We start from the raw sequence: 23,641 nt of genomic DNA on the forward strand, positions 1-23,641 counted from the left end.
AAGATCGATTTCTGAACGTTGCAATCGTGGAAAAAAGATACAGTGGTAAATCGATGAAAATCATGTCATCCGACTTTCGTTCGAATTTGAAAAAGAAGCACCTCACGTCAATCGTAAATCAAGCAGACGAGCATTTTAGAAATGTTGTTTACGACCTGTATACAAAAAAATTGAATATACAAAAACCTAACTTATACCTCCATAAAAACATATTTTAAATTGGAAATTTTGCAGCCACTAAAGACTGCAAAATTGACAGATTGCGGGGTTTCCACGTTTCCAATCTGCAATTCATACAGAAACAAACGTATGTATGGACGAATGCACTCATACATATATAAACATAGAAATGCGCGCGCACATAGTGTCCAAAAACTATGGGAAACCATGAGATTATTCATTCCTGTGCCTTTTTTTGCTGAACAGCATAGTGAAATGTTTTTGCACAGTAAAATTTTTTACTTTTATCATTGGTTTTTAAAGACTCTTTTACTATTTTTCTCGTATCAAATTTTTATCCGAGGTTCTTTCTGACACATTCATGGGGAAAAAACCAAACAACATATAAACTTCACCCTGTGTGCGACTGGAGGGAAAAGTTGACCGGACGCAAAGGTAACAGATAACGGCACATTTCGTATCCCAGTGCCCTTCGCTTTGGATGATTCTGAAGCGGACTCGCACATTCAATGGAGTCAAATGTCATTATACTGCGGTCGATATAACGACGACGATAAGAGGAAAGACACTATTTGTCCTTGTATATAATAGCGGCAGATATCGGTATCGCTTTGCATCAAGTGTGGAGCGTTACATTGCATTGCGTTTTCGTCTAAATAATAGCGCAATGTTCCGAGCAAAATTTTTAATGTGACAAAAAATAAATTTCAATATTTATGCCCGACTAAAATAAAACCATGACGAAGGCTCGTTACTCTCCAACATTTTTCGAGCGCGTTTTTTTTTTACAAAAAAGTCAACTCGACATTAAACTGAATATGAACATTAAAATCAGGAATGGTATTTTTACATAATAAAAATATTAGGGACAAAATAATTTTGTTTAAATATAGTGAAGTCATAACAGTACAACACCTTATAACATAAAGTATAATATTAATATAATTATAACAACTAAAATAAAATTATAATAATTAAATGAATATAAATTATAATAACAGGAATTATAACATTCAAGTCGGGGAAAACTGAACAAATACCTGAGCGATAATTCACTTGTATCAGCAGCTTCTTTCGCCTGCATGAGATAAGCAAGTGGCCAAGATATCCAGGATTTCCTAAGTAAAGAAAATTGCATGTATGTATTCTATAATTAGACAGAGTCTAATCCTAAACAAATTAAGATACCGCCGATATAGTTGATGATATTTAAAATGATCTTACGCCCCGGATTGTGTATTTGATCCAATACCGCCGATTGTCGCCTGCGTGTCGAGCTTGGCTCCCGTCCTGTTTGGAGTCTTCGTGAATCCTGGCTGAATCGCAGGATCAGATACCATGCGCACGAAGAAGGACCTCCTCTGCTCCAAGGTTGCCTTCCTCTTCTTCTCGCGAATGTCCGCTAGCTCGTCCATCACGTCCTAATGTGCGCAAACACTCGATAATGTATGCAAAAAAACTCTCCTTTTTCTAATTAATATCAAAGTAATTATGTTCCAACTTACATTGAATTCTAGTAATTCGCTTAGATAGTCCGTTATGATGCTCCACGCCGTGTCTTAAACATCACAGAATTAATTCGCGATGCGTATATACTTCTTCAAGGCGAAAAGGTAAAAGAATTGACAATACATGCAGAATAAAAATAATGCATTTACATTCGAGATTTTGTGCACAATACACAATTAGATAGAACTGACGAGCTAAACTGACTTTATCACAAAGCTCTCGACAGAGCTTTCAGAAAAATCTTTTGAGGTATTGAGAAAGTTAAAACTTGAATGTTACCCCAAGCAGAAATGTAGGGAGATGAGTCTCTTCATAAAATTAAAATTATAAAAATAATTTACCAACATCTCTGGCAGTTGCATTAGGTGCAGTGAGCGCGAAACGTATTATGTAACGCTGATTCACTCGCGCCGGGGTCATGTGTATTTTTCCTGAGTCGTTAATTGTGCTCAACAATTTCTGATTTAATTTGTCACTGCCTTTAGCGCGAAAGCACACTAAGCCCAGCTGTAATGAACCGCGCAGTAAACACATGATGATAGGAACGACATAGTAATAGAGAGCAGCATAAGTCCTCTTACCAGAACCTCGTTGCAAACTTCGAACCTAGAATCCTTCTTAACGAGTTCCTCGAATCTTTTAGCGAGTTTGATGTGATTTCGGATGTAGGCTTGCAGCCCGGATATCCCGTAACTCCTCATTACAAACCACAGTTTTAATGAGCGAAATCGTCTGCTCAGCGCTATACTCCAATGCCTGTAAAAGACACTCGATTATTTATACCATTGAACCACAGTGTGACCATAGTATAACTGGTAGGTCCACTCTCTGCCGATCCCTTTGATCCGTGCGGTCTCGATCACGTGGTATTTCTCCATGCACCCGGGCAAGATCCAGCGACATGTGTGTGTACACGTACTCGTCAAAGCCACACTATCGCGCATACAATCTTCCTCTCATTGGTCTCTGTCCTCTGTCCAGCTATGGTATAACTGGTAGGTTCACTCCGTCATTTTGTTTTGCGTCGATCCCTTCTGCGCGTCCGACATTGTTCTGGGCAGATGAGAGAAAAGTGATTTGTGCGGTAATGCAGCTCTGATACACTACCACACATACGCCGCTAGATTGTCGTCCAAAATAATGGCGGAATACCACCGTGATCGGGACCGCAGAAATCAAAGGGGCCGACAGAGAGTGGACCTACTAGTTATACTATGATTCAACTATTGCTACAAAATATGTTTCTTTATGAAAGTCAAAGTCTCTCCACAAATTAATTATAAACGAAATTAAATAGTAATATCTAAATACCACGACAGATATTGAAGATTTCAAACAGAACAATGAAATTACAACAAGACAAAAAAAAGCGGGCTTTTCCAAAGACCCGTGTATATGATCTGAAAGCGAAACTTTGAAATATTTCCGTGAAATGGATTGACTAATATAACCGGTAGTCTATAGCCATGTCCACGTGTGTGTGCTGCAGATACAGCGGATCCACGACGAGCGCGCTGGTAAGCTTAAATCGGTCCCGAACCCAGAGGCAGGAGCAATCGAAGTTTGTCAGTAAGAATTTGTTGGGGTTGGTGTTGAATGAGTCGGCGTATTCAATACCGGCCATCAGGTATTTCAATTCCGGGCAGATAAATGCGTTCCCGGCATAAGCAGCGTCCACGTGAAGCCAGATCTGCGCGCGTGACAAAGATCCCGGTTAGAATACAAATTAATTTCACGTGTACTGCGTATAGCATATCTTCACTCACCCCTGGATATTTTTTACAAACCGGGCCTATTTCCTTAAGATTGTCGAACGAGACGCATGCGGTTGTGCCGAGAGTCGTCGAGACGAAAAAGGGAACGTAGCCCTCAGCTGTGTCGCTCTCGATCGCCTATCAATTGAATCACGTTGAGGCTAATATTATAGCAAGAAGTGAACGAAAAATAATGACATCTACAATATCACAAACGCATACATGCTTTTATCTTACAATTTTATCATTTTATTATGATGAAAATGTCGCGATCTCAACATCGTTTCAAGCTTGAGAATAATACAATAATTACGTTACTTGTCAAGAAAATATATAAACGTTTATACGAATGATATTAATTTCAATTAATTTACGTGGATGAGTAGAACAGTAACGCACCTGTTGCAAGGTGTCCCCGCGAAGTACACTCTTCTCGTCGGGCTCAAGTATGCGCAGCTTTACGAAGCTTATCATCGCGTCCTTCTCGACGGAACTATGACTTTCCCGGCTGCAATATGCCATCAGCTTGCCGAGCAGCGCGGTCTCGTCCAAGTGTGCATACGCTGGAGATTCCTTGAGTCGCGCAATTGCTTGTGCCCGAGCGGCCAGCATGCACACGAGAATGCATTCCGATGCTGAACCCTGCGTACAGGGTGGTTCACATCAAGTGTTACGAGCTCTTCCCTTGGGAAGTATTAAAGGTAGTGACGAAAGTCTTGCTCGTTTTAAATTTCCCCGTGACTCTTTATGGGGCAAGTATGGTGCCCGTGGTCGGACCTTGCAGAGGGGGCAATCTTCCTGTTTTTTTTTTCTTTTGTAACGCCATATCAACTGATCTCTTTCGCACAATTTCCGGTTTTTCTGTTTAAACGCCCGTTCTGGTCCTAAATGAATGTTTAAGTAGAAACACCAAAAATTGGGTAAAATCGAGATACGACCTTGCGAAAGAGATCAGTCGATATGGTCTCTTTTTTTACATTGATTCCCCTTGTCTACATTATTTTACAAGTAAAAATATTTAAATGAGAAATTATCGGAAAGTGAACACTTTGCGAGGTATCTCACATTTTGTTCCTATTTTATTCATATTCCTGATGTGTTTTGATAAAAAATAAAAAATATTCATATATTCAACTGTTCACTTTCCGATGACTCCATTGTAATTCTTTCATGCATAATGCAACGGGACAGATCGATTTTTTGATATGTTTTAAAAAGAATTGCGAGTGTTGACTTTTTTTTCGAACATGCCAGTTTCCAAATGCCTTTGCAAGGGATTTCTGTCTACAAAAATTCTGTCAATTACAAATCGAAAATTGAGGTGTCCATTTCCAAAAATTGAAGTTGAAGATGGACGTGGGGAGACGATTGGCTTGGAATGCTTCACATTACCATTTTAAATATTCGTATAATCTTTCAAACCTGTAGAACACCCCCGCCTTTACTGCCTTCGCAAAAGTATAAGAAATCCGTAGGCAGTCCAATCGCCTTGCCTGTAATTCAGAAAAATGATGCATTACTTTGTAAACCAATCGTTCGCAAAGTCCCCAAAAGGTTCTGACGAAATATAACTGAAGAGAATTACCGAACCAATCGCAGACTATCGTTTCCAGCTCTGTGCAAGCGGGGCTGGCCGCCTAAAACAAATAAGACTCCATTTTGGGAAAGGTCAGGCAAATAATTGCACACGATCCGTCAGGCGGATTTGACGCGGAATAAAAATTGTGGCCGATGTCGGTGAGAAAAATCGAAGCGCGCCCTCGGAGCGCCATTCTATCGCGTTAGACTGCGACTTCTCTAATTATAGTTTTACATAGTATTTACATACAGCTTCTTAGACTGCCTGAGAAGATTTTTCACTCACCCAAGAAAATCCAATGCAGCCTATAGCATCACCAAGCATATCACCAAGAATAGAGGGGAAGGAATTTCCGGCCGGGAAGTAGGCGTGGAACCTTGGATGCTGCCAATGAGTGATCTGGAAGGAAGTTCATCCGGCTGGTATAGAAACCACCTTTCCTCACAGTCGATACAACTCCTCGCGCTATTTTGAAATATTTTTTAGCGCGAGAAATAATTATCCGACATCAACTATTTAACAAAACTTGATAGAATCGATCGGGTTTAATACGCAAGAGGAAATCGTTCGGTTCGATTTCGCGAGGGATTTCAATCGAGACCAAGCGCAGTAATTCACCAAATATTTCTGATATCATTCAACCTCGGACCCCTTCCCGACGCCACGAACATACTCACGCCCGGCATGATCTTCGATTCCACGTCCTTCATGATCTCGTCCCAAGATTCCGGATCATTCGGCGGCTCCGGTGGCAGCAGAGGCCTGAGATAGCCGGGACCAATATCCGGCGTGACTCTCCTGGTATGGATGTTGCCCATGAACTCGCAGATGTAGTCCACCATCTGCTTACCGCGAACACGGAACTCCTCGATGTCCATGGCGACTTGTTACAAGTTTTACGCGATACGCTAATATATATATATATATATTGTGTTATTATCGTAGCTTCATTAATAATTTTATTTCCGAGTACAGATATACCTTGTGTTATTGCGCTTTATTGTTTTTCACAGATATCGGCACTATTTTCCTAATTTCCCGACAGCATGTGCTCACTCTGTGTCCCCGAGTCATTTTTTTAGCAATATAATATTTCCTTTATGATTTTCTTTTAGGCATAATGCTATTGCACACTTAATAGACTACAGTACAGGCTGTGTTTTATCGCGCTTCGTTTTATTGCGTTTCGCAAATATTGCATATATCGGCGCTATTTTTTATCAATTTTAATTTTAGCAGTAAAGCAGTAAAATTATTTCAGCAGTAAAGTATTTTTAATTAAAAGACACCTGTTAAGGAAATGTTAACGAAACGTATCGGAATAAAATGGCGAGCTTGCGCGTTTTCCCTATTAAATTGCTTTTTCAAACAGGATACTCTTGACTTTAACGAATAAGCTCTGCAAAGATATATAGAAAAGTAAAGTGAGACTAAATATAGATTTCAAATTTTTTTGGACCTGAACACAATACAGATATGTTACACTATTTTCAATAGCTTGTAACATATAATTTTTACAGTGAGAGATTGTAATTCTACACGTAACCGTAATTTCACAACAACGTTGCAGAAACATTTTGCAACATTACAGCGTTACGGTGTCACAATGTTTCGGTGTAAGACCTATGCAAAGTTCTCGCTACATTTCTGTGCTGTATGGGAAAAGATAACGCGTTATAACTCGCTCTGCGGCGATATCGATTACGTCTTGATGTTTATTTTAACATTTGTTCCGCATAAACTTGCTTTTATACGTGTATAAAAAAAACGTGCTTTCTTACAAATAAGCAAATCAATTGACCACACCGGCCACGATATTCGCGACACTCTTTACACCCAACAAACTTATTCGATTCTTATTCTTCTCTATAAAATAGAATCGATATCTTTTATCGCAAATCAATCGGACGCGTAAGACGTCGAATTCGATATATCAGCCTTGTCCGATCGCTCAGGCAACCTTACGCGAAGAAGCTTGGGGCTTCTTTCACCCCCGAATTTTTCACATTCACACGTGTCGTCGCGACAGTGGACCTAATAATCTCAGACTGAGGACAATTCGATTGATACCTTCAAGCACAGCTTCGCAATTTCGCGACTGTCACTTGCGCGGCTCACTCGCAATTTCGATTTTTGCAAAATTCGCGGTTGCCTCGCGCCCGGACGCCTTTTGCATTCTCCTACCTGTTGCTGCTAACGGTGACGTGACGATACGGCGTGATAGAATCGGGATGCACACACCGACGACTCGAGCTTACGTCGTCGGATCGGATGACGACTGAACTGAACTGAACAATCCGGGGCAGTTTGCCATCCACCGCGGATATATGTCGGTGGCTTCCAGGGCGCAAAATTCCATCGGCGAGTCCTGCGCAAACGCATCCTTCTTCGGCAGGACTTCTTCGCCAATTCGCGAAAAGACGCGCGTCGCGCACACCCGGCTTCCCGCACACCCACCCCCACAATACAATCGCATACGCTTGTACACGGGGCGCCTTGGGCTCGGTCAAAGATCATAGGGTCAAGTTATCCACCCCCAAAGGAATTTTTATACGAAAATTACGCGAATTGACTTGCAAATTACGGATCCACGTGCACGCCGGGAATAGGAATTATTACTTTCTTTGATGTTGCGCGAGACGTCTTGCAACGATTATTTCGCCAAAGGAAGCAAATGACAAGTGATGCTTCATTACTTTTCAATTTCTTATCCTAGTTACGAATTATACTTTTCCGATATATGCTGGAGCAATTTGTTTCGTGTATTGATTGCGCATAAAATATGTGACTCTAATTTGAGTTTCCCCTCGGTGCGAAAAAATTTTATTCGGAGCTAAAGTTCATTTAGTTTCTGGCACTTATCAGGTTTAAACTAGCATGTGACGCTCACATCGTAATTATATAGAAAATATAATATATGTATAATATAAGAAATATCTGCTGTGTAGATACACTGTTAGTAGCCAATCAGTTATTAATTTTTAATTTACAAAACTTCCGTAAAAACGAAGTCTACACTGATAAAAAAATATCTTAATCCAAAAAGATATTACTTTACTCAAGAAAATTATTCATTGGGTGGCTCCTAATAGCTTATTAACTTAAATTAAAAATAATAAACAAATTAAAACATGCATTTTTTAGATTTAAGTATTTTAAATTTAACAAATTTACTTTAATTCTAGAAAATGATTACTGAGATATAAGTTTTACAGCGACTTTTTTGTGTCAGTGTACTTGACTGAAAAAATTAATTTCATTACCGTTCGCCTCCTAGAATAGTTGGAGAACAGCCACTATAATCTTCGCTCGTTAATTACTCGGAAATTGCTTCGACATCTTCATTGAGTCGCTTCCCTCGGAATCGGCCGTGGGATCCGCGGTTAAAAGGACATCCGATGATTCGAGACACCCCGTAAAGACGCCTCGTTCACTCGAGTAAATTGGATGCTGACGTACCCGCGGTTTATTACAATGGAAAAAGGCGGGGTACGTAGGCATCATTAAGAGGGTGCCAGCCACAGAAGGCGCCCGTTGATTCTCGCCGAGAGGGAACGCTCGGGGATACTGGGAGCGAGATATACGCGAGATGGAAATCCTTGACCTCTCTTTCCTCCTCCGCATTAAAGAATCGGCCCCGAGATATCGCGGAGCCGCGCGCTACCTTTCGATCGCGTCGGGGGAGACGGCGGCGGGAATCATCATCGAGATAAGATCCCTCATGTTCTCCACTGCTGAAATTAGCTGCCGCGATGATGGCGGCACTCGCCGGGTCAATTTGCGTGGTAATTATAGCTCGGGGAGAGCCGGGCGGCTCGAACGTTAATCTAAAAAGCGTTATGGAATATTCGTCGATTACGGACCGAACGATCCGACGTGCGATATTGATGGCAACGGAATTGATATATAAATGCCGTATTTCGGTGCCGGCGACGATCGCACCCGCGACGCAGAAATTGAATTTACAACGCGGTAATGGAATTTTCGATGTTGGAGAGACGTATTTTAAAAAACCCACCCTCATTTTTCGTCCTCCTTTTCTTTCCCTCGCTGAAGATTCCATCTCTCTCCGGAGAGGGAGAGCGCGATATCCAAGAATTTCATTGCGCGATAAATTAATATATATTTTCGTTTCGAAGCAAATGTCCCCGGTGTAATATAATTCGGGGTCCTCGAAATAAATTTAATTCCGCGAAATCACGCCTTCTCGCGGGGCGATTAAGTAATTGCATTGAACGCGCGCGCCCTAAGATATACGTCTATTTAGGTCATCAATTAAAGCGAATTCTGGTTAATTAAATTTTCTTTGTCCCGCATTTAATATCGCGCGGCATTTCAATTCAGACGAGAGGGACGATCATTAATTCTCGAAATTAATTAACTCGAACCGTCATCGCGACTCATCTCGCGGCGCGAGCGCCAGTCCCTTACGCGGCTACGAGGACAATCCTGTTCGAGATGAGCCCAACGTCCCATTAATTGAATAACAATTTAACGAGCAAATTAAAAACGAGCGTCCCTTTTATTTATCGTCGACGCTCTCGCGGGGCTCGTCGCGACTCCACGCAGGATCGCGTGTCCCGGCGCGTAATTTCGACAAAGGGCACGCACGACGCGCCACGAAGGGACAACCTCCTGCCGGTACGACACGGGAGGTGCAACGAACCCAGGAGCTGGTGTGATCGCGGGCCAACGGCGGATAGTCGGTCCTTCCGCTCACGCCTTTTAGGGATAAAAACGCTCATAATACCGGAATGCGGGAGAGAAAGGGGGATACCCGGGTCGACGGGGGTGCTTAATAATGCAATATGGCGTCGGGGCGTCGCGACGCTATGCGTGCTATGCCGCGCATACCGCTACCATATACGCCTACACTTGGAACCCTCTTGCGCCCCCGCATTGTCCCCCGTGTCTTGCCTCCCCCGTCTCCCCCCCCCCCCCTCGTGGTCTCCACCGCGGGAACGAGGCCGCTCCTTCGCGTATATCGCCGGGAATCGAATGTTGATTGGAAAATATTGATGGGACTTTCCACCTGGTATCCGCACCCGGCGAGCTCATCCTCTCGTTCTTCGTCTTCGACGTCGGAAAGGATGCTTTTTCCATTGCGATACGCCTCGGAATGCCAGTGAAATATATATAGAGTGTGTGTGTGTGTGTGTGTGTGCGTGTGTACGTACGTATACATGTACATGTCTTAAAGCCAAGACTTTCGATGGACGCCACTCTGGTAGCGTTGATATTAATTGGCGCGGATCGTGCCCGAGCAATATTGAAGTAATGAGGGTCGTAATATCAACGGAAGGGTCTGATGCGGCCACTAAGAGCTCGATAACGCCATTTTGAATTGTTCAGACTAACGAACCAAAGAAGACTAACTGTAATTTTCCATCACTGGTTACCGCGCCGGTGAACGCAGTAATATTGTAATTTTTTTACGCAGAACTTTCAAACGCGTCTTCAACTCTTCCGCACTGAATACCGTTTCAGAATAATTTCGTTTTACAATTCTAAATTGTTCCTGTTTCCCCTTATTAATAACTTGGCAGCTTAAAATTGTTAGATTTAGGTTTCAAATACAAGTAAACTAAGCAAGTAAATAAAGCAATTAGAAATACTAGTCGCGGCACGCAAGGATGAAAATAGGGAGGGTGGAAATAAGTATGCAAGAATGAATGAGTTAAGAACATATTGTAAACCAAGTCCACTTCCAGGCTGTAAGCTGAAGTTAATAAATTATATATGTAATTTTTTTACAGTGTAAGTGCGACAGCAAACCGTTTGCTGTGCTCTAGAAATTTATAGTTAACGCAGCAAAGTACTTTCAGCAAATCATGATTAGCTACGGTAGCGAAAATTCTCTTTTCCAGTGTATCGCAACTATGTTTCCCTATCAAAATTAATGACAAATATTGTGGAATACGTTTCGGGAACATGCTCGAACGTTCTCCGATTCGTATCTTCACCTTTGCGTGCGCGAGAGCCCCAGATAAACGTCACAATCGGCGAAATATTTCTGCGTACGACTATACAAGGTCGTTCCAAGTTCCATGAATGGTTCCATCGAATGGCACGCCAACGAAACGGCGATGCTTGTGACTGAACCCATGACCTACTGGCAGAGAGAGAGAGAGAGACGTGGTGTCTAAACACCGCCGCTGCTCGCTTCGATTTCCAGAACAGCTCAACTATTTCTGAAATTACGCCCTCTAACATTTATGCTGACCTTATTGACAAAAAGAAGACCCCCCCCCCCCGCCTTCGCAAGGGTCATTCCGAAATCTATTTTAAAAGGATGCATTTCGTTTCTCCATCGTCGTAATGTTTTAAATAATACCAAAAATTTGAACGATTCTGTTATTGCGTAATTAGACGGACGGTTTCTTTTATTTTTTTGATAATAATTTAAAGTGCAGTGAAAATCCCTCGAGGAGTAAACATATAAAGCTTAATGACATTAAATTACTTTATAAAACCAAATCGATGAGTATATCAGCCATTGCGATGACTCGTCCTTTTTAATTGGTCAATTATCTTGCAATGAGTTATAAATAAAACAGAATCGTTCGCAATGTAAAAAGTGTAACAACGTCTAATGAATAAAGTTATAAAAATACCTTCATTCTATGAAATTTTAGATGGAAAAATCGAAATTGAAGAAGCTGCAACAAGAGCAACCCACAGCAAGAGAAACCGAAGAGTCGACGAAGGTGCCAATACATAATTTACCAGAAAGATTTCTCTGGATGCACGTGAGTCCTCAAAGCTTTCAGAATTATGGAACTATTCGATTTTATTCACGAAACTAACTATATCCGAAGGTGAAGAGTGGTACAAAAATTAGGAACGTTCTTAATGTCGCGCTGAAGGAATTTCCCAATTACAACAGCGTCGTATGGACTGGAATCGGACACGGTATTACGAAAGTTATTACTTGCGCGGAAATTTTCAAGAGGAAACACGAGGGTCTTCATCAAGTGACAAAGTTATGTTATGACAGGTAAGTTTGCCAAAATAAATGTCAATAAATGCAGTCGTTTTTCAATTGTCATTTGCTTTCAGTTCAGAAAATTCGAAGGAAAATGTAGCTGCCGAAAATCGGACACCGAAAATCCACATTTTACTGACCAAGGACATTAAGGATCCGACTGAACTTGGGTGAGGTTTATTCATTCAATTTCATATTATTCTCCATAAAGATTGAAACAATTACACACAAAGCCCGTATCAGACTGCGGATTGAGATTAAGTAGATTGAAATTTGACCAATCAGAGTAAAGTTTATTAATCTCAAGTTTAGTGGCTTTTACTCTAATTGGTCAAATTTCAATCTAATCTCAATCTGGTCCATAGTCTAACAAAGGCTTGACACTCATCACAATTTAATTCGTCTAAAAATGTAATCGTTTATGCACATTTGTCATGTGAATCATATTTTTACATTTGTCGTATACTTTGGCGTTCATAAATCATAAACGAATAAAAACCGAGAAGTTTAACTTCCTAGAATATTTTTATCAATACTTAAATAAATACAAATACTTTTTATTGACTGAGGGTATTAAATATAGCAGAGCCTGAGTAAAATTCGCCTAATTGAAACAAAAATATTTGTACCAAATTTTTTATCTTGAATATTATTTGCTAAAGTTTTTGTTGCAATTAAAATTATGGTATTTTGAATCTTTTTTTATTTTCTTCCCGATACACAGTTTTGCGTGTATACGACAGAAAAATATAATTATATTTCGTTAGGTATCAAGCACCTGGGGATCGCGGAAAGTTTTCGAAGAAGGAAAAGGCAACGGGATCAAAAACGAACATTACAGAAGAAAGCACCGATAATGTGCCTTGCATCGACAGGCAATCTTCAACGTTGAGAAAAAACGGGAAAAGAGAAAAGAAAATGTCGGAGAAAAAACCAGCTTCGAAGAAAAATAAAGCAGCTTGATTAGTAATTGAATTAAGGTATAATTGAAGTATTTTTAACTTTAAACTATATATTCTAGCTTCACCCGTTCTGAGTATAGAAAATGAAGTGCAATTAGAAAAAAAACAGTCAAACTCACGTTCTATTTTTAGATATCGCTGTATAATAGTTTAGATAAAGAAATAACGCGCGCCTTGTATAGAAAGTTTATTTCTTTATCATTACATAGACAATCTTCATGGCAACAGTCACACATCATATATATACATATATATATGTATATATTCCTGCTGCGTAAAGAATCTTTCGTCACTTATCGCGGTATTCGTTAATATTATAACTCGAGTTTTTGTACTTACAAGTTTTATATACAGTGTTACAATATCTTTTCCGTCGCGTCGAATACGAAAAGAAATAATCTCGCAATGCGCGATATGCCGGAGCTACTGTGACTTGTCAATCTCGTTGCGAGAAGCATGTAGGGCAGTACAATTCTCGCGTAACAACGTGCGCCAATACATATTGAGTATGAATTGCTCTGTCTTCCAGTGTATGATAAAGAGATCACACGATCACGAAGGCGTAAAAGACGCCTATTCTTATAAAAGGAGAATTACAACGAACGTTTGTCGCAAAGCAATGCCATCGTCGATCGGCTGTCGTAAGATTTCATCTTACAATCTATTTCTCGGATTTAAAAAAAATCGTCTTCCCGTTAATAGTGTTTGTTTTAAAAAACGACGCTCGTATATCCGCGCTATAATTTCGATAGCGATATTTTATTATATGTAGATTCGAAGAGCCACAGATGGGCAGAATTGATAAGGCGCCCGACCATTCTTCTACACTCCATTTCTTTTATCATACTTTCCACTTAGCGTTATATCCCAACAAGCAATCTGTCCAAGGTTCACCGTAAATTGTTACGAAATTTTCGAGAACAGGATAGGAAAGCTTAGTATCCTTCATATTGCTATACGGAATAAATGTATATGTACTATAAATAACAGTGCTATACCACATTTATCGCTATGCCTCTCTCGTTCAAACAATACATTTTATAAAGACCAACTACGTGATGACGATTATTATGGTCACTCTAAGACTAACACGATGCTCGTATAATAATGTGTAAAATTCTACAATCGTTTATATAAATTCGCATTCTTCTTTTGGTTATGCAAATCGGCAACAAACATATGATCTCCACTTTATTGGAAATCTCTGTCTCTGGATTTTATCTTACCTCGAGCCGCTTTGAGATACAAAGATCACTAATTATCAAAGCTGAATCTGTCATTTCGTCGAAGATAAAGTAAAAGTTATTACGTCATTAGCATCTCAGTAATTCTCATACCGGACAAAATTCGACGATTTTTAGTGCAATGCACGCTATTTGTACAAATAAATTAATGATACCTGAAATTAATTAGAAATTTAATAAAAGTTATCTGATAGAATTTGGTTTGCACGCATTCTGAAATAGACAATTGTTTAAACAACTAAGTGTGTTTAACATACATAAATGAGTTACATATTTTTCCATTACACATATTTAGCATATATAGAGAGATACACACAATCTATTATTCTTACAAAAGGTTCCTTACAAAAGGTAAAGCATAATAGAGAGATATGGGAGACACTTTTGCGGTGTCTAGTAACTTCAATAGCGTAAGATAAAAAGTTTACAACATCGTATTATCTCTTTCCTCCTTTTTTCTTATTTTAGTGTAATATATTATAAAAAGTATAACAGAGATTAAATTATCATATGCAGTATGTTTCGATTTGATAGGTTTGATAGTTTCAGTGAATTCTACTGTTTAAAAGGTTGCACAGATCTTAAACATTAAAAGAACGAATAGATACAAGAGTTGTGCTTGTCAAACACGAAAAAATACTCTACAGCAATAATTGCACGGCTATTAATAAAACACTCATCGAAGAAAATTTCTGTTTAATAAGGTACTGAGCAAAGATAAGAATATGTCTTTTTCGAGATCTTTGAAATTTGTCACAATTACCAAGGAAATATACTTCGGCGAGAGATACGCTCTAATGAAGCAGGTATCTTGAAAATTTATGTATACAAATTCGAAAGTTTTAACTCTTCAGCCGAACTCGCGAGTCTCTCGTGTCCTAGCAATTTCAACTGTTAAAGATTTTTCGAAAACCTGCACGAATGTGTAGGCGGCTTCTTTGTAAGAAAAACAAGTTAGTAGTTGGGATATTTCGCGGCTTGTCGACATCAGCCGGTTTTTATTTCACATGTGAAACGATTGAAATCGGTGACGGACATGAAAGACCCACGAGTTCGTTGGCGGAAAGCAATTGTTCGCTTTACCTCACGCCATATAATTTGCACGATGTTAGAACATGATTCAAAAAAGGTAAACTCTAATGTGATGCATATTTTTAAATACAATATTCTTCTCGTGACACATTTTCATATTTTTTTTATATATTAAAGACAGAAGACCATAACAAATTCACGTCATTTAAAGAAGAGCGAATTTACTGACCCCTTTCAAAGATCTTTATTATATTAATCACGAAATATCAGAATAATGCGTGAATATTAGCATTTTTCTTTTCTTACTAAATCTGGCAATTCGACTTTGGGCAATACGACCGCAACGTTAGATCCTATGCTTCGCTCTCCGTTGCGCCTTCACCTTCCATAATAGGTACTATCAAATTGTCTTTTGACATCAGATTATATTTCGTCACAAACGCCGTAAACCTGTAACAACGGGAAAAATCGATATTTAGTCCCCTCCCCCCGTAATACATCAGAAGTATCTGTCCATGCATTCATTACCTGCGACAGAGGAAAGTCTCGTTTTCAAACTCGTCGAATATCGTCCTGTGATGAAAGTACGCGTGAGAGAAGATTCTGTAAACCCTACGGCAGACGGAGCCGAGTTTCGCTACGGAAGATTCCTTGATGCTGATTCTGAAATGCAATTTTTCAGCATGATGAAAGATTCGTTTACACACAGACACAGGCACGTGCACGCAAATGATAAAAACGTGACCAACTGTAAACGAAAGGCGAGAGGGGTACCTGCTGGGAAAATACTTGTTGCTGTTCAGCAGACACGCCGCTCCGTCCAACGTGTGCCGAGTGTAATCAATCGCGGGGCACTCCTTGGGAGTCTTGTGCGCCGCGCACAGGAATATCCACTGTTCCGTGGCCGTCATCTGCGTGCAGGTCTCGGGATGGCACTCCTCTTGCAGTCTGACCGCCAGACCGTTCAGCTCCATGCAGAACTGCCTGAGATGCTCGTACTTCCACACCCCCTCGTCGTTTGCCTCCGGCATGTTAAGTATCAAATCGATGTTAGACGGATCCCGCCGGATCATCTGCTGGATGTACTGTTGCACGGCCAGCGTGCTGTCCATCTCCTCGAACGGCTCGTCCGGCCATCTGCAAAAATCCTATAGAGCGAGGAATAAAAGCCCGATTAGAAGCCTTATAAAAATAATTAAATCTACGTCAGCGTCCTTTATAAACAATCGATCCGCCTCCTACTGTACAGCCCGTCGTCGCGTACAAAAATAGACCCGGCGTAGCGCGTGAAACGCAGGACTCTCCTCGTGTCTTATCGTGGCGTTGGATAATCGATAAAAACCACTGGGAGTTAAACGATCCGTACTGCGCGCGTAAACACGCGGTCTTTCGGACGGGGGCTGCAAATAAATCGTCCGTCGATCCCGGTCGCGCCTCGCCGAGGGAAATGCCGCGGAGACGTCGTCGAACCGGACGCGACGCTCAAGGAAACTCAAGCGGGGGGGGGCAGGGTTCTCGCGGTGTAAACAGTAATCTCTTTCTCTCTCCGCTTATCGCGGAATCATCGATTTTCATTTTCGGACAAGTGTCAAACGAGGGGGGGGAGGGAGCGAACGTCGGGGAGACCCACGGGGGGCATCGTCGGGCGGTTCTTGACCAACGACATATCAACGCGGCGTTTAATAACCTCTGCTTTCGTCCCGGGCCTGTTTCTCCGCAGGATCGTGGGTCCGTCCGCCATCTTCATCTTGCTGCACTCGTACGACCGGTGCGTGGCACGCACGCACGACTGCCGTGGAGACGGTCACTTGGTCGCCGCGCTCTCCGCCGCCCCCCCGCCCGTCGATCGGACGTGCCCCGCGAGAGCGACGATTCGTCCCACCCCGGTGTGCGACGAGACGCGGAGCAGTCCGGCCCAGGTTGCCTCGGCTTGTTCCGCCTGGCGGAGCGACGCATGCGCGCCGTGCGCGCGCGCCGTCGAAGCGTAGAGAGAGAAATGGAAATTATATATATTTTTAAAAGCGCGCCGCCGGCGATTTCCTCGAGGGAGGGAAACGGCGCGATCGCAACTTCAGAGAGAACGCGAGACGACGGGGGCGACTTCGTTCGATAGCTCGCGATCGGATCAATCTGGGGGTCATTTCTGTATCTTGCTTAAAAGTGAGCGGCTTTGTCTCTTTCCAACTGTTACTTTAGAGAGAGAGAAACTTGAATTAAACTAACAATAAGATTAAAGATAAACGACGTTTGGTGAAACTGGGCCTGAGGGGACAGTTGGAACGAGATAGAGCTACTCATGTTTAGCATTTTCACTGCAACGTAAGATACAGAACTGACCCACCGAGCTCATAACTTAAGGCCCGGTTTCACCGACATAACGTAACTTTGACCTCAGTTTAATTTATCCTGTCTCTTCAGAGAGAAAAAGAAATTTAATTAAACTAAGATTATAGCTGAAGCAATGTCGGTGAAACTAGACCAAACGCTAACAAGATACCGCGGGTATTTGACAAATTGATCGCTGATTAAATCTACCGGCAGGCTCGGCCGAGGGCCCTTCAGTCTCTTGTCGAAGTACATTTTTCCAGCAATGATTGCGATTCTGGACTGTCTCGATTCCAAACTGCAGATTCGACTCTCGTTATTATAGATATACGTGACAAGCAAGAGACGAATTTTTCATTTCGACTGTATTTGATGTTTCAATTTCATGTACATCTACGAATCGGTACTCTCTATCGCGCACGACTCGCGCTCGTCCAAGTCATCAATGTACTTTCTCGTCACTATACATCTCGTCATGTGACAACCGCACGGAACATCGTGCTCCACTGCCTCCGCGTCGAGCAAGCTCAGCTCCATATTGTAACGTCTCGGACACGACGCGTTTCTCCTCAGTTCCAGTTTGAAGGCGACGGGCTCGCCCCTCGTCACCTCCGCGTCCTCGGGCAGAACGACCGCGGTTTGTTTCCAGTGCGTCGCGTTGTCGCGGGGCCCCGTGGACAGTTCCGAGCCGTCGGGAAACTCGACCGCGAACCAGATGCACACCCCCTGGAACCGCCCGTCCTTCTCGCACACCGACACATAATCCTCTCCACCCAGCAGATCCAGCTCTGCCACGGAGACGCACCTCAGGTCCAGCCAGGCGAACAATTTTCCTTCCGCCAGAAGGTCGTCTCGATTTAGAAGCAGGACCTCCGGCTTCGAGGATTTATCTCTTCTGTACTCTCTTCCAATACATCTAAATGAAAATTGAACGCACCGTAGAATAAAAATACTATAAATAACAATGGCTCGTATGATAAAATCAAAGAATAGAAGGGGCTCAGAGCCTGAACAAGGTTGTAATGTCCGATAAAATTGTACTACCGTCCCTTACTTAATTAATGTTTACCGTTACATGACTGTTTTTTATTTTTGACTCATGATTGTTATATCTACTTGCGCCGCGTTTTTTGTACTATCGTCTCTGAATTTATTACAATTTTATATTGTCGGAGCAAAATTTTAGTATACGTTTGTCCTTCGAACAAATTCAAGAATCAAGAGCCCCAGAAATTATGCAATCACCTCATACTGACTCCGCACACATCGTTCCAAAATTCGTACATGGAAGGCAACTGGCACGGCGAGGCGTACAGTTTCGCGACGGACGGGAACAACAAACCGTCCTCGCGTAAGAAATTATCTCTGGCGAAGAGCACGGAATCTAACATTCCTTCGTGCACCAAGTAAAAACCCATCCATTCTGAAACAATTACATCCACTTTCTCTAAACTGCCTGGACGAATGTCCTCTACTTTACTGTGAATTACTTCAACTTTGCCCCGCACGTTGTTTTCACTCGACACTTGCTCGATCGTCCTCGCCAACGTGCTCGCTTCCACCGCGTAAACTTTACTCGCGCCAACCTGGGCGCAAAAAACCGATAATATTCCTGCAAAAGAGGTGTGCATATATGATCAAAGTAATATTACAATGAGACGGGAAACTTATAGTCAACCGGCCAGTTGCTTTATTAGTTTACTACAACGTTTCGACCCTATTTTTTGGGTCCTTATCAAGTGGTACTAAGTCAGTCATCGTCGTCAAATAAGACAGAGTCGAATTATAAAATATACGCATACGTGTGAGCACTATGGTTGCTGGACTCCAACAGTGTAATATTATATTGCAATATAGGTGTCTCATACCTGCCTCTCAAATAGAGAATTGGGAAATCGTACCTGAGCCAGCACCAACGTCCATTACGATTTTGTCCTGAAACTGCTCCTTCGAGTTAAAAATTGCAGCTTTGTACGCCAAGACACGTGCTTTGTCGCTCAGCATTAATTGATGGATCTGAAAATAGAACTCGATTTAATAAATGTGATAAATAAGGCGGGCCAAGATACACGTCCCTCTTTCGCAGTTTATTCTCGACAGGTGGAAGGAAAAAAATCTGAAAAAAGTACCAAGAGATGCAGCGCTATTTAATCGTGATATATTTATGGATGCTGCGGAAATGATTTCTGGAAAAGGACGCGGTGTAAATAATTTTCTCTCGTCTTTCCACATTTCTTTCACTTAAAGATTCAAGTGCATTTAACGAACATTTTAGCCGCGAGCGCGCAATGTTTATCCGACCGCGGAAACACACGATGACAATTGACGTAACCTATATTCTGAACGCGTTTCCACTCGTAGTTTTCGGGCGTTTAAGAAAGGAACGTGCATTTTGGTCCCCGTCCCTGTCTGAAGATCGCATATGCAATTAGAGATTTATAATTTGTTTCGCTTACATCGAGTTCCTCGTAACTTTTGAAGTATTGATCCATCGTTCGCACGTGTGAACAAAAGTGTGAATTCTGCAAGACGAAGTACAACTTCCTGTTTCAACGTTGTCTTCTACTTCTCTGGCCCTTGTCTTCTAGAGGCAATTCCAATTGAGAAACACATCGAACGTATCTCGATCCGCCTTCGATCAGGCACCACGTGGATAACACGTGTGTAACTGAATCTTCTCCATTTACCTCACTGTCACGCGTGTCGATCGAATCTGTGAGAAAATTCTCAGGAAATAAATATTGTTACTCGCCAAACTAATGCGGAAACAAGCACCGGCAATTTATTTAGAAATTTACTATCGGTCTAAAATATCGGTGTATTTATGCAAGTCCACGCGTGGACTCTAACCTGTCATTCAAGCAGCCATAGTTCTACGAACATTCTTTTGGAGTGCATTCTTGATTTCAGAATATTCTATAAATATATAGATTATTACAATTAGAAATCGTATATTCATAACAAAGAAGAAAGTTTTTAGAATATTCGTCGAGAATGTCTTTGGAATGTTTTGTCAGAATAATTTTTTAACATTTATCGAGTTTATGTATTGCACATTGTTTATTGTGTAATACACTTATCTCATGCAAAAGGCAGTGAAACCTGTGATCATACCATGTATAACCGACACGCTAGATTCGTTAGATTATTCTATTCACGTTCGAGAAAGATTTATAGTAGTGCCAGTCGAATGTTTCACGAACATAAGATAAATATATAAGAACGACCCATGGAATATTCCAAATATTCTTGATGAAGATTGAGACAGGAAACTTATAGTCAACCCAACTGGCTACTTATTTAACCCTTTGCACTCCGAATTATACTTCATCTATTGGTTTGGACTTGAAAAAATGTCGAGTGAGACTCGACAAAGGAGCCCCTGAGATAAAAACTGATGTCGAGTTACACTCGACATAGGAGTGCAAAGGGTTAATTAGTTTATTACACAACATTTCGACCCTATTCTTTTGGTCATCGTCGTCGAATAAGAGAAAGTCGAGTTATAAAATATATGTATACGTGTTGGCACTGTGGTAGCTAGGCTCGAACCCTCGAACTCGAATTCTTGATGAATATTCTTAAAATGTTCATAGGAGTGTCCTGTGCTATCTGGGATTGTACGTTGTCCAACCCCAACTGTACTACATCACAATTAATAGGATTAGAACTTAGGATAGGATTTATACCATGTTTCAATTTCTATGCTGAAATATTTATAAATACATTCGATTTGATATAAAAAAAAACTTAACGCGCATACATTCTAAGGAACATGATACAATACTGGCACAAAAGTAATATTTTTAGGCGTGTCTTAGTATTTAGGATTAGGCTTGTTTTCAGTGACGGACATTAACTTCTCTTTCTCCACCATGCGTCTCTTAAATTCCATCTGCTTTTCCATTTGCTTCCTCTTTCTCTCCATTCGTAGCAGCTCGTTTGCAGAACTCGCTGCAGAAGATTAGGAAAGTCAGTGTTTACAAATAAGATACATTTTTGCGCAGGAACGATTTAATGACTAATCACGTTTTTCAGCGTTACCCGATTTCGACGTCTGTTCACTTGTGGGATTTGTTTTAGTTGGACAGGGCTCGGCAATCGTATTTTTGTATTTCACAGATGCCAGTGGATTGGCCTCGCTCGTACTGTTCACAGTGGATCCCACAGTAGGATCTAAATATGTAATAGCTCAATACTGATTTGCAGCTTGAACATGAAGAATTAAGCTGACAACGATATAAACACGTTTAGAAAACTATAACTCGCATTCTTTAAAGAAAACTTTAATCTTTCAAAGTTTCTTGAAGCCATTTAAAATTGTAGGAACTTTTCTTCGAAAGAATTAAAGTAATCAATGTTAAAAAAATAAGACATTTTTGTGTAAAAATGACAAGTACATAATCAGTATTACCTGATTTCAGCTTCTCCTCGCTTGTAGAATTTGTTCCTTTCGGCGAGGCTTCGACAACGTTGACACTAATTGTAAGAACCTCCTTAGATGACGATGGATCAGCCTTAGTTGCACTGTTCTTCAACTGCAGTCCTTTAGCTAAGCGAGAAATCAAGCGCTGTGAAATCTTTTGAGGAAAACTTTCTTTGAAAACCCCCTACAGTTTTAATTAAGTTTAATTTACTTCAACTAACTGGTTAAACTTTGAGATTAGTTACATTTAACTAATCTCTAATCTATTATTCTGTATATATCTATTGTTAGCAAGGCTAATGTTATACTACTTAAAGTAACATCGCTACACGTTCACGTGTAGAATTTATTCCGTTCAGCAAGACCTAGACAATATTGGCACTAAGAATCTTTCGAAATGATGGACAAGCTCCGATCGTACTTGCTGAACAACCGCTCTAGTTGGTCAGAAAATCAAGCGCTTCGAAAACAGCCTGTAGCTTAAATTTATGTTAGTCTCAACTCCTACATATAGCATTTCATATATACCTATTCCGTCCAAATGTTTTACAATATATAAAATCTCATTTGACTCACTTGCAGAATCTGTTACATTCGGCAAGGCCTCGACAATTTTAGGAATTGTTCCAGATGGTAGACTAACCCCTAACCCCCGACTAGCCTTCATCTGCTCTAGTTGACTAGCTGAGAGAAAAATCAAGCGCTATGGAATCGAGGAAAACTTTTTTTTTCGAAAACCGTCTACGGTTCAAATTTATATTAATCTCAAATCTATAGTGTTCTATATACCTAATTCTCTCACACATTCTTTCAAAAATAAATACTCATTTGAATGAGGTTTACTCGTATGTTTTTTGTGCAATTCACAGGGAAGAGATGCTGTATGAGATTCTACTGCAACAGGTTCTACTTTAACAGATTCTGCTGCAAGAGGTTCTTCTTTAATGCCAATTCCAAGCGATGTGGCAGCAACGTTAAGCAACTTATTTGAATTGTTTGAATTCTGCTTATCCAATTGTTGCGCCGGACCTTTTTGCAAGTCGTTAGCCTGTTCAGGACCAGCCTGTCTTTGCAGCTGTTCCAGCTCTCTCTCAATTATACCACCAAAAGACAGAAGAGCTCTCTTTAAGGCATTTACAGCAGAACCCTGCGCAAACAAAAAGCCCCGGTCGTTCAGCCAAAACGTTAAATATACCGCTTATTTTCTTTCCAAGTGATTGACGCATACAATCCTGGCGTTGTGTATCGACAGGCCTTTCGTAGCTTCCCCTGCGGTGTAGTAGCCAATGTCCTGGTGAAAGATTCCACTCTCGATCTGGACCTTGACGAAACTGGCGCAACCGACGTAGCATTTGGCGCCAACCACCTCGACGAAATCTGCAACAGATCCGCGAGCTTACTTCCGCAGACCCGGGCTATCCGCACTTACGGGTCGCCCCTCGGCTCAACGACAGACGTTACCCAAGGTTTGGCTGATAACGGTATGCGTCCAGTTGCTCTCTCCAAAGGTTTTGTTTGCCGCCGAGATTAAATCACGAAATTCCGCCGACACATCCACCGGTTCCGCCTTCTCGAGCCTGTGCACGTCCCTCGCCATGGCTTGCTTTGCGGCGGGCTGAAAGGCGAAACACGCACACCTTTACAA

The 23,641-nt window shown here is 41.3% G+C and overlaps 5 protein-coding genes across 13 annotated transcripts in view; 1 reads left to right on the forward strand and 4 right to left on the reverse strand.

The window, feature by feature from the left end:
* LOC105569721 (aromatic-L-amino-acid decarboxylase) overlaps positions 1 to 7,339 on the reverse strand; it is a 9,824-nt gene extending 2,485 nt beyond the window's left edge. The window contains exons 1-13 of one of the 3 annotated variants that reach the window (XM_012026401.1): positions 7,207 to 7,339; positions 5,700 to 5,905; positions 5,308 to 5,421; positions 5,029 to 5,080; positions 4,866 to 4,936; positions 3,843 to 4,085; positions 3,456 to 3,581; positions 3,141 to 3,379; positions 2,271 to 2,445; positions 2,031 to 2,196; positions 1,686 to 1,738; positions 1,405 to 1,601; positions 1,221 to 1,298 (exon numbers count right to left, since the gene is read on the reverse strand). In XM_012026401.1, the coding sequence (XP_011881791.1) occupies positions 1,221 to 1,298; positions 1,405 to 1,601; positions 1,686 to 1,738; positions 2,031 to 2,196; positions 2,271 to 2,445; positions 3,141 to 3,379; positions 3,456 to 3,581; positions 3,843 to 4,085; positions 4,866 to 4,936; positions 5,029 to 5,080; positions 5,308 to 5,421; positions 5,700 to 5,900 (1,715 nt within the window). In that variant the 5' untranslated portion in view covers positions 5,901 to 5,905; positions 7,207 to 7,339. Of the gene's footprint in view, positions 1 to 1,220; positions 1,299 to 1,404; positions 1,602 to 1,685; positions 1,739 to 2,030; positions 2,197 to 2,270; positions 2,446 to 3,140; positions 3,380 to 3,455; positions 3,582 to 3,842; positions 4,086 to 4,865; positions 4,937 to 5,028; positions 5,081 to 5,307; positions 5,422 to 5,699; positions 6,265 to 7,206 lie in introns of those variants that run through there. The other 2 variants (XM_012026400.1, XM_012026399.1) reach the window with 2 other exon arrangements.
* Positions 1 to 13,148, forward strand: part of LOC105569724 (ribonuclease P protein subunit p25-like protein) — a 26,472-nt gene extending 13,324 nt beyond the window's left edge. The window contains exons 2-5 of the mRNA XM_012026405.1: positions 11,658 to 11,771; positions 11,841 to 12,019; positions 12,082 to 12,177; positions 12,775 to 13,148. Coding sequence (XP_011881795.1) covers positions 11,658 to 11,771; positions 11,841 to 12,019; positions 12,082 to 12,177; positions 12,775 to 12,970 — 585 coding nt within the window. The 3' untranslated portion in view covers positions 12,971 to 13,148. The remainder of the gene's footprint in view (positions 1 to 11,657; positions 11,772 to 11,840; positions 12,020 to 12,081; positions 12,178 to 12,774) is intronic.
* On the reverse strand, positions 13,144 to 17,142 carry LOC105569719 (MOB kinase activator-like 4). Its single transcript, XM_012026398.1, has 4 exons — positions 16,933 to 17,142; positions 16,020 to 16,393; positions 15,774 to 15,908; positions 13,144 to 15,695 (listed from the first exon to the last, which is right to left on the reverse strand). The coding sequence occupies exons 1-4, from the start codon at positions 16,990 to 16,992 to the stop codon at positions 15,599 to 15,601; spliced, it is 666 nt and encodes a 221-aa protein (XP_011881788.1). The 5' UTR covers positions 16,993 to 17,142; the 3' UTR covers positions 13,144 to 15,598.
* Positions 17,143 to 17,920: 778 nt separating this feature from the next.
* On the reverse strand, positions 17,921 to 21,167 carry LOC105569730 (protein arginine N-methyltransferase 6). The gene is made up of 5 exons (XM_012026417.1): positions 21,093 to 21,167; positions 20,027 to 20,486; positions 19,472 to 19,586; positions 18,816 to 19,182; positions 17,921 to 18,486 (listed from the first exon to the last, which is right to left on the reverse strand). The coding sequence occupies exons 2-5, from the start codon at positions 20,060 to 20,062 to the stop codon at positions 17,964 to 17,966; spliced, it is 1,041 nt and encodes a 346-aa protein (XP_011881807.1). The 5' UTR covers positions 20,063 to 20,486; positions 21,093 to 21,167; the 3' UTR covers positions 17,921 to 17,963.
* A 102-nt stretch (positions 21,168 to 21,269) lies between these two features.
* LOC105569728 (DNA repair protein RAD52 homolog) overlaps positions 21,270 to 23,641 on the reverse strand; it is a 5,817-nt gene continuing 3,445 nt past the window's right edge. For 2 of the 7 annotated variants that reach the window (XM_012026410.1, XM_012026409.1), the window contains exons 2-8: positions 23,458 to 23,611; positions 23,225 to 23,373; positions 22,786 to 23,143; positions 22,573 to 22,680; positions 21,985 to 22,122; positions 21,600 to 21,746; positions 21,270 to 21,524 (exon numbers count right to left, since the gene is read on the reverse strand). In XM_012026410.1, the coding sequence (XP_011881800.1) occupies positions 21,388 to 21,524; positions 21,600 to 21,746; positions 21,985 to 22,122; positions 22,573 to 22,680; positions 22,786 to 23,143; positions 23,225 to 23,373; positions 23,458 to 23,593 (1,173 nt within the window). In that variant the 5' untranslated portion in view covers positions 23,594 to 23,611 and the 3' untranslated portion in view covers positions 21,270 to 21,387. Of the gene's footprint in view, positions 21,525 to 21,599; positions 21,780 to 21,984; positions 22,123 to 22,572; positions 22,681 to 22,785; positions 23,144 to 23,224; positions 23,374 to 23,457; positions 23,612 to 23,641 lie in introns of those variants that run through there. The other 5 variants (XM_012026415.1, XM_012026412.1, XM_012026411.1 and 2 more) reach the window with 5 other exon arrangements.

Source organism: Vollenhovia emeryi, unplaced genomic scaffold (genome assembly GCF_000949405.1).
Source record: "Vollenhovia emeryi isolate VEMERY1.0 unplaced genomic scaffold, V.emery_V1.0 DF939123.1, whole genome shotgun sequence".
In the NCBI taxonomy this organism is placed as follows: Eukaryota; Metazoa; Arthropoda; class Insecta; order Hymenoptera; family Formicidae; genus Vollenhovia; species Vollenhovia emeryi.

Bases quoted from the DNA above. Each gene is read 5' to 3' on its own strand.
- LOC105569719 (XM_012026398.1), bottom strand. From the start codon at position 16,992: ATGAAGATGGCGGACGGACCCACGATCCTGCGGAGAAACAGGCCCGGG. The intron at 15,909-16,019 runs GTACCCCTCTCG...ATTGCATTTCAG, and splicing joins AACAAGTATTTTCCCAGCAG to AATCAGCATCAAGGAATCTT. The intron at 15,696-15,773 runs GTAATGAATGCA...CCGTTGTTACAG, and splicing joins GAGACTTTCCTCTGTCGCAG to GTTTACGGCGTTTGTGACGA.
- LOC105569730 (XM_012026417.1), bottom strand. From the start codon at position 20,062: ATGGATCAATACTTCAAAAGTTACGAGGAACTCGAT. The intron at 19,183-19,471 runs GTACGATTTCCC...CCTCTTTTGCAG, and splicing joins GGACGTTGGTGCTGGCTCAG to GAATATTATCGGTTTTTTGC. The intron at 18,487-18,815 runs GTGATTGCATAA...ATTTTCATTTAG, and splicing joins GTGTGCGGAGTCAGTATGAG to ATGTATTGGAAGAGAGTACA.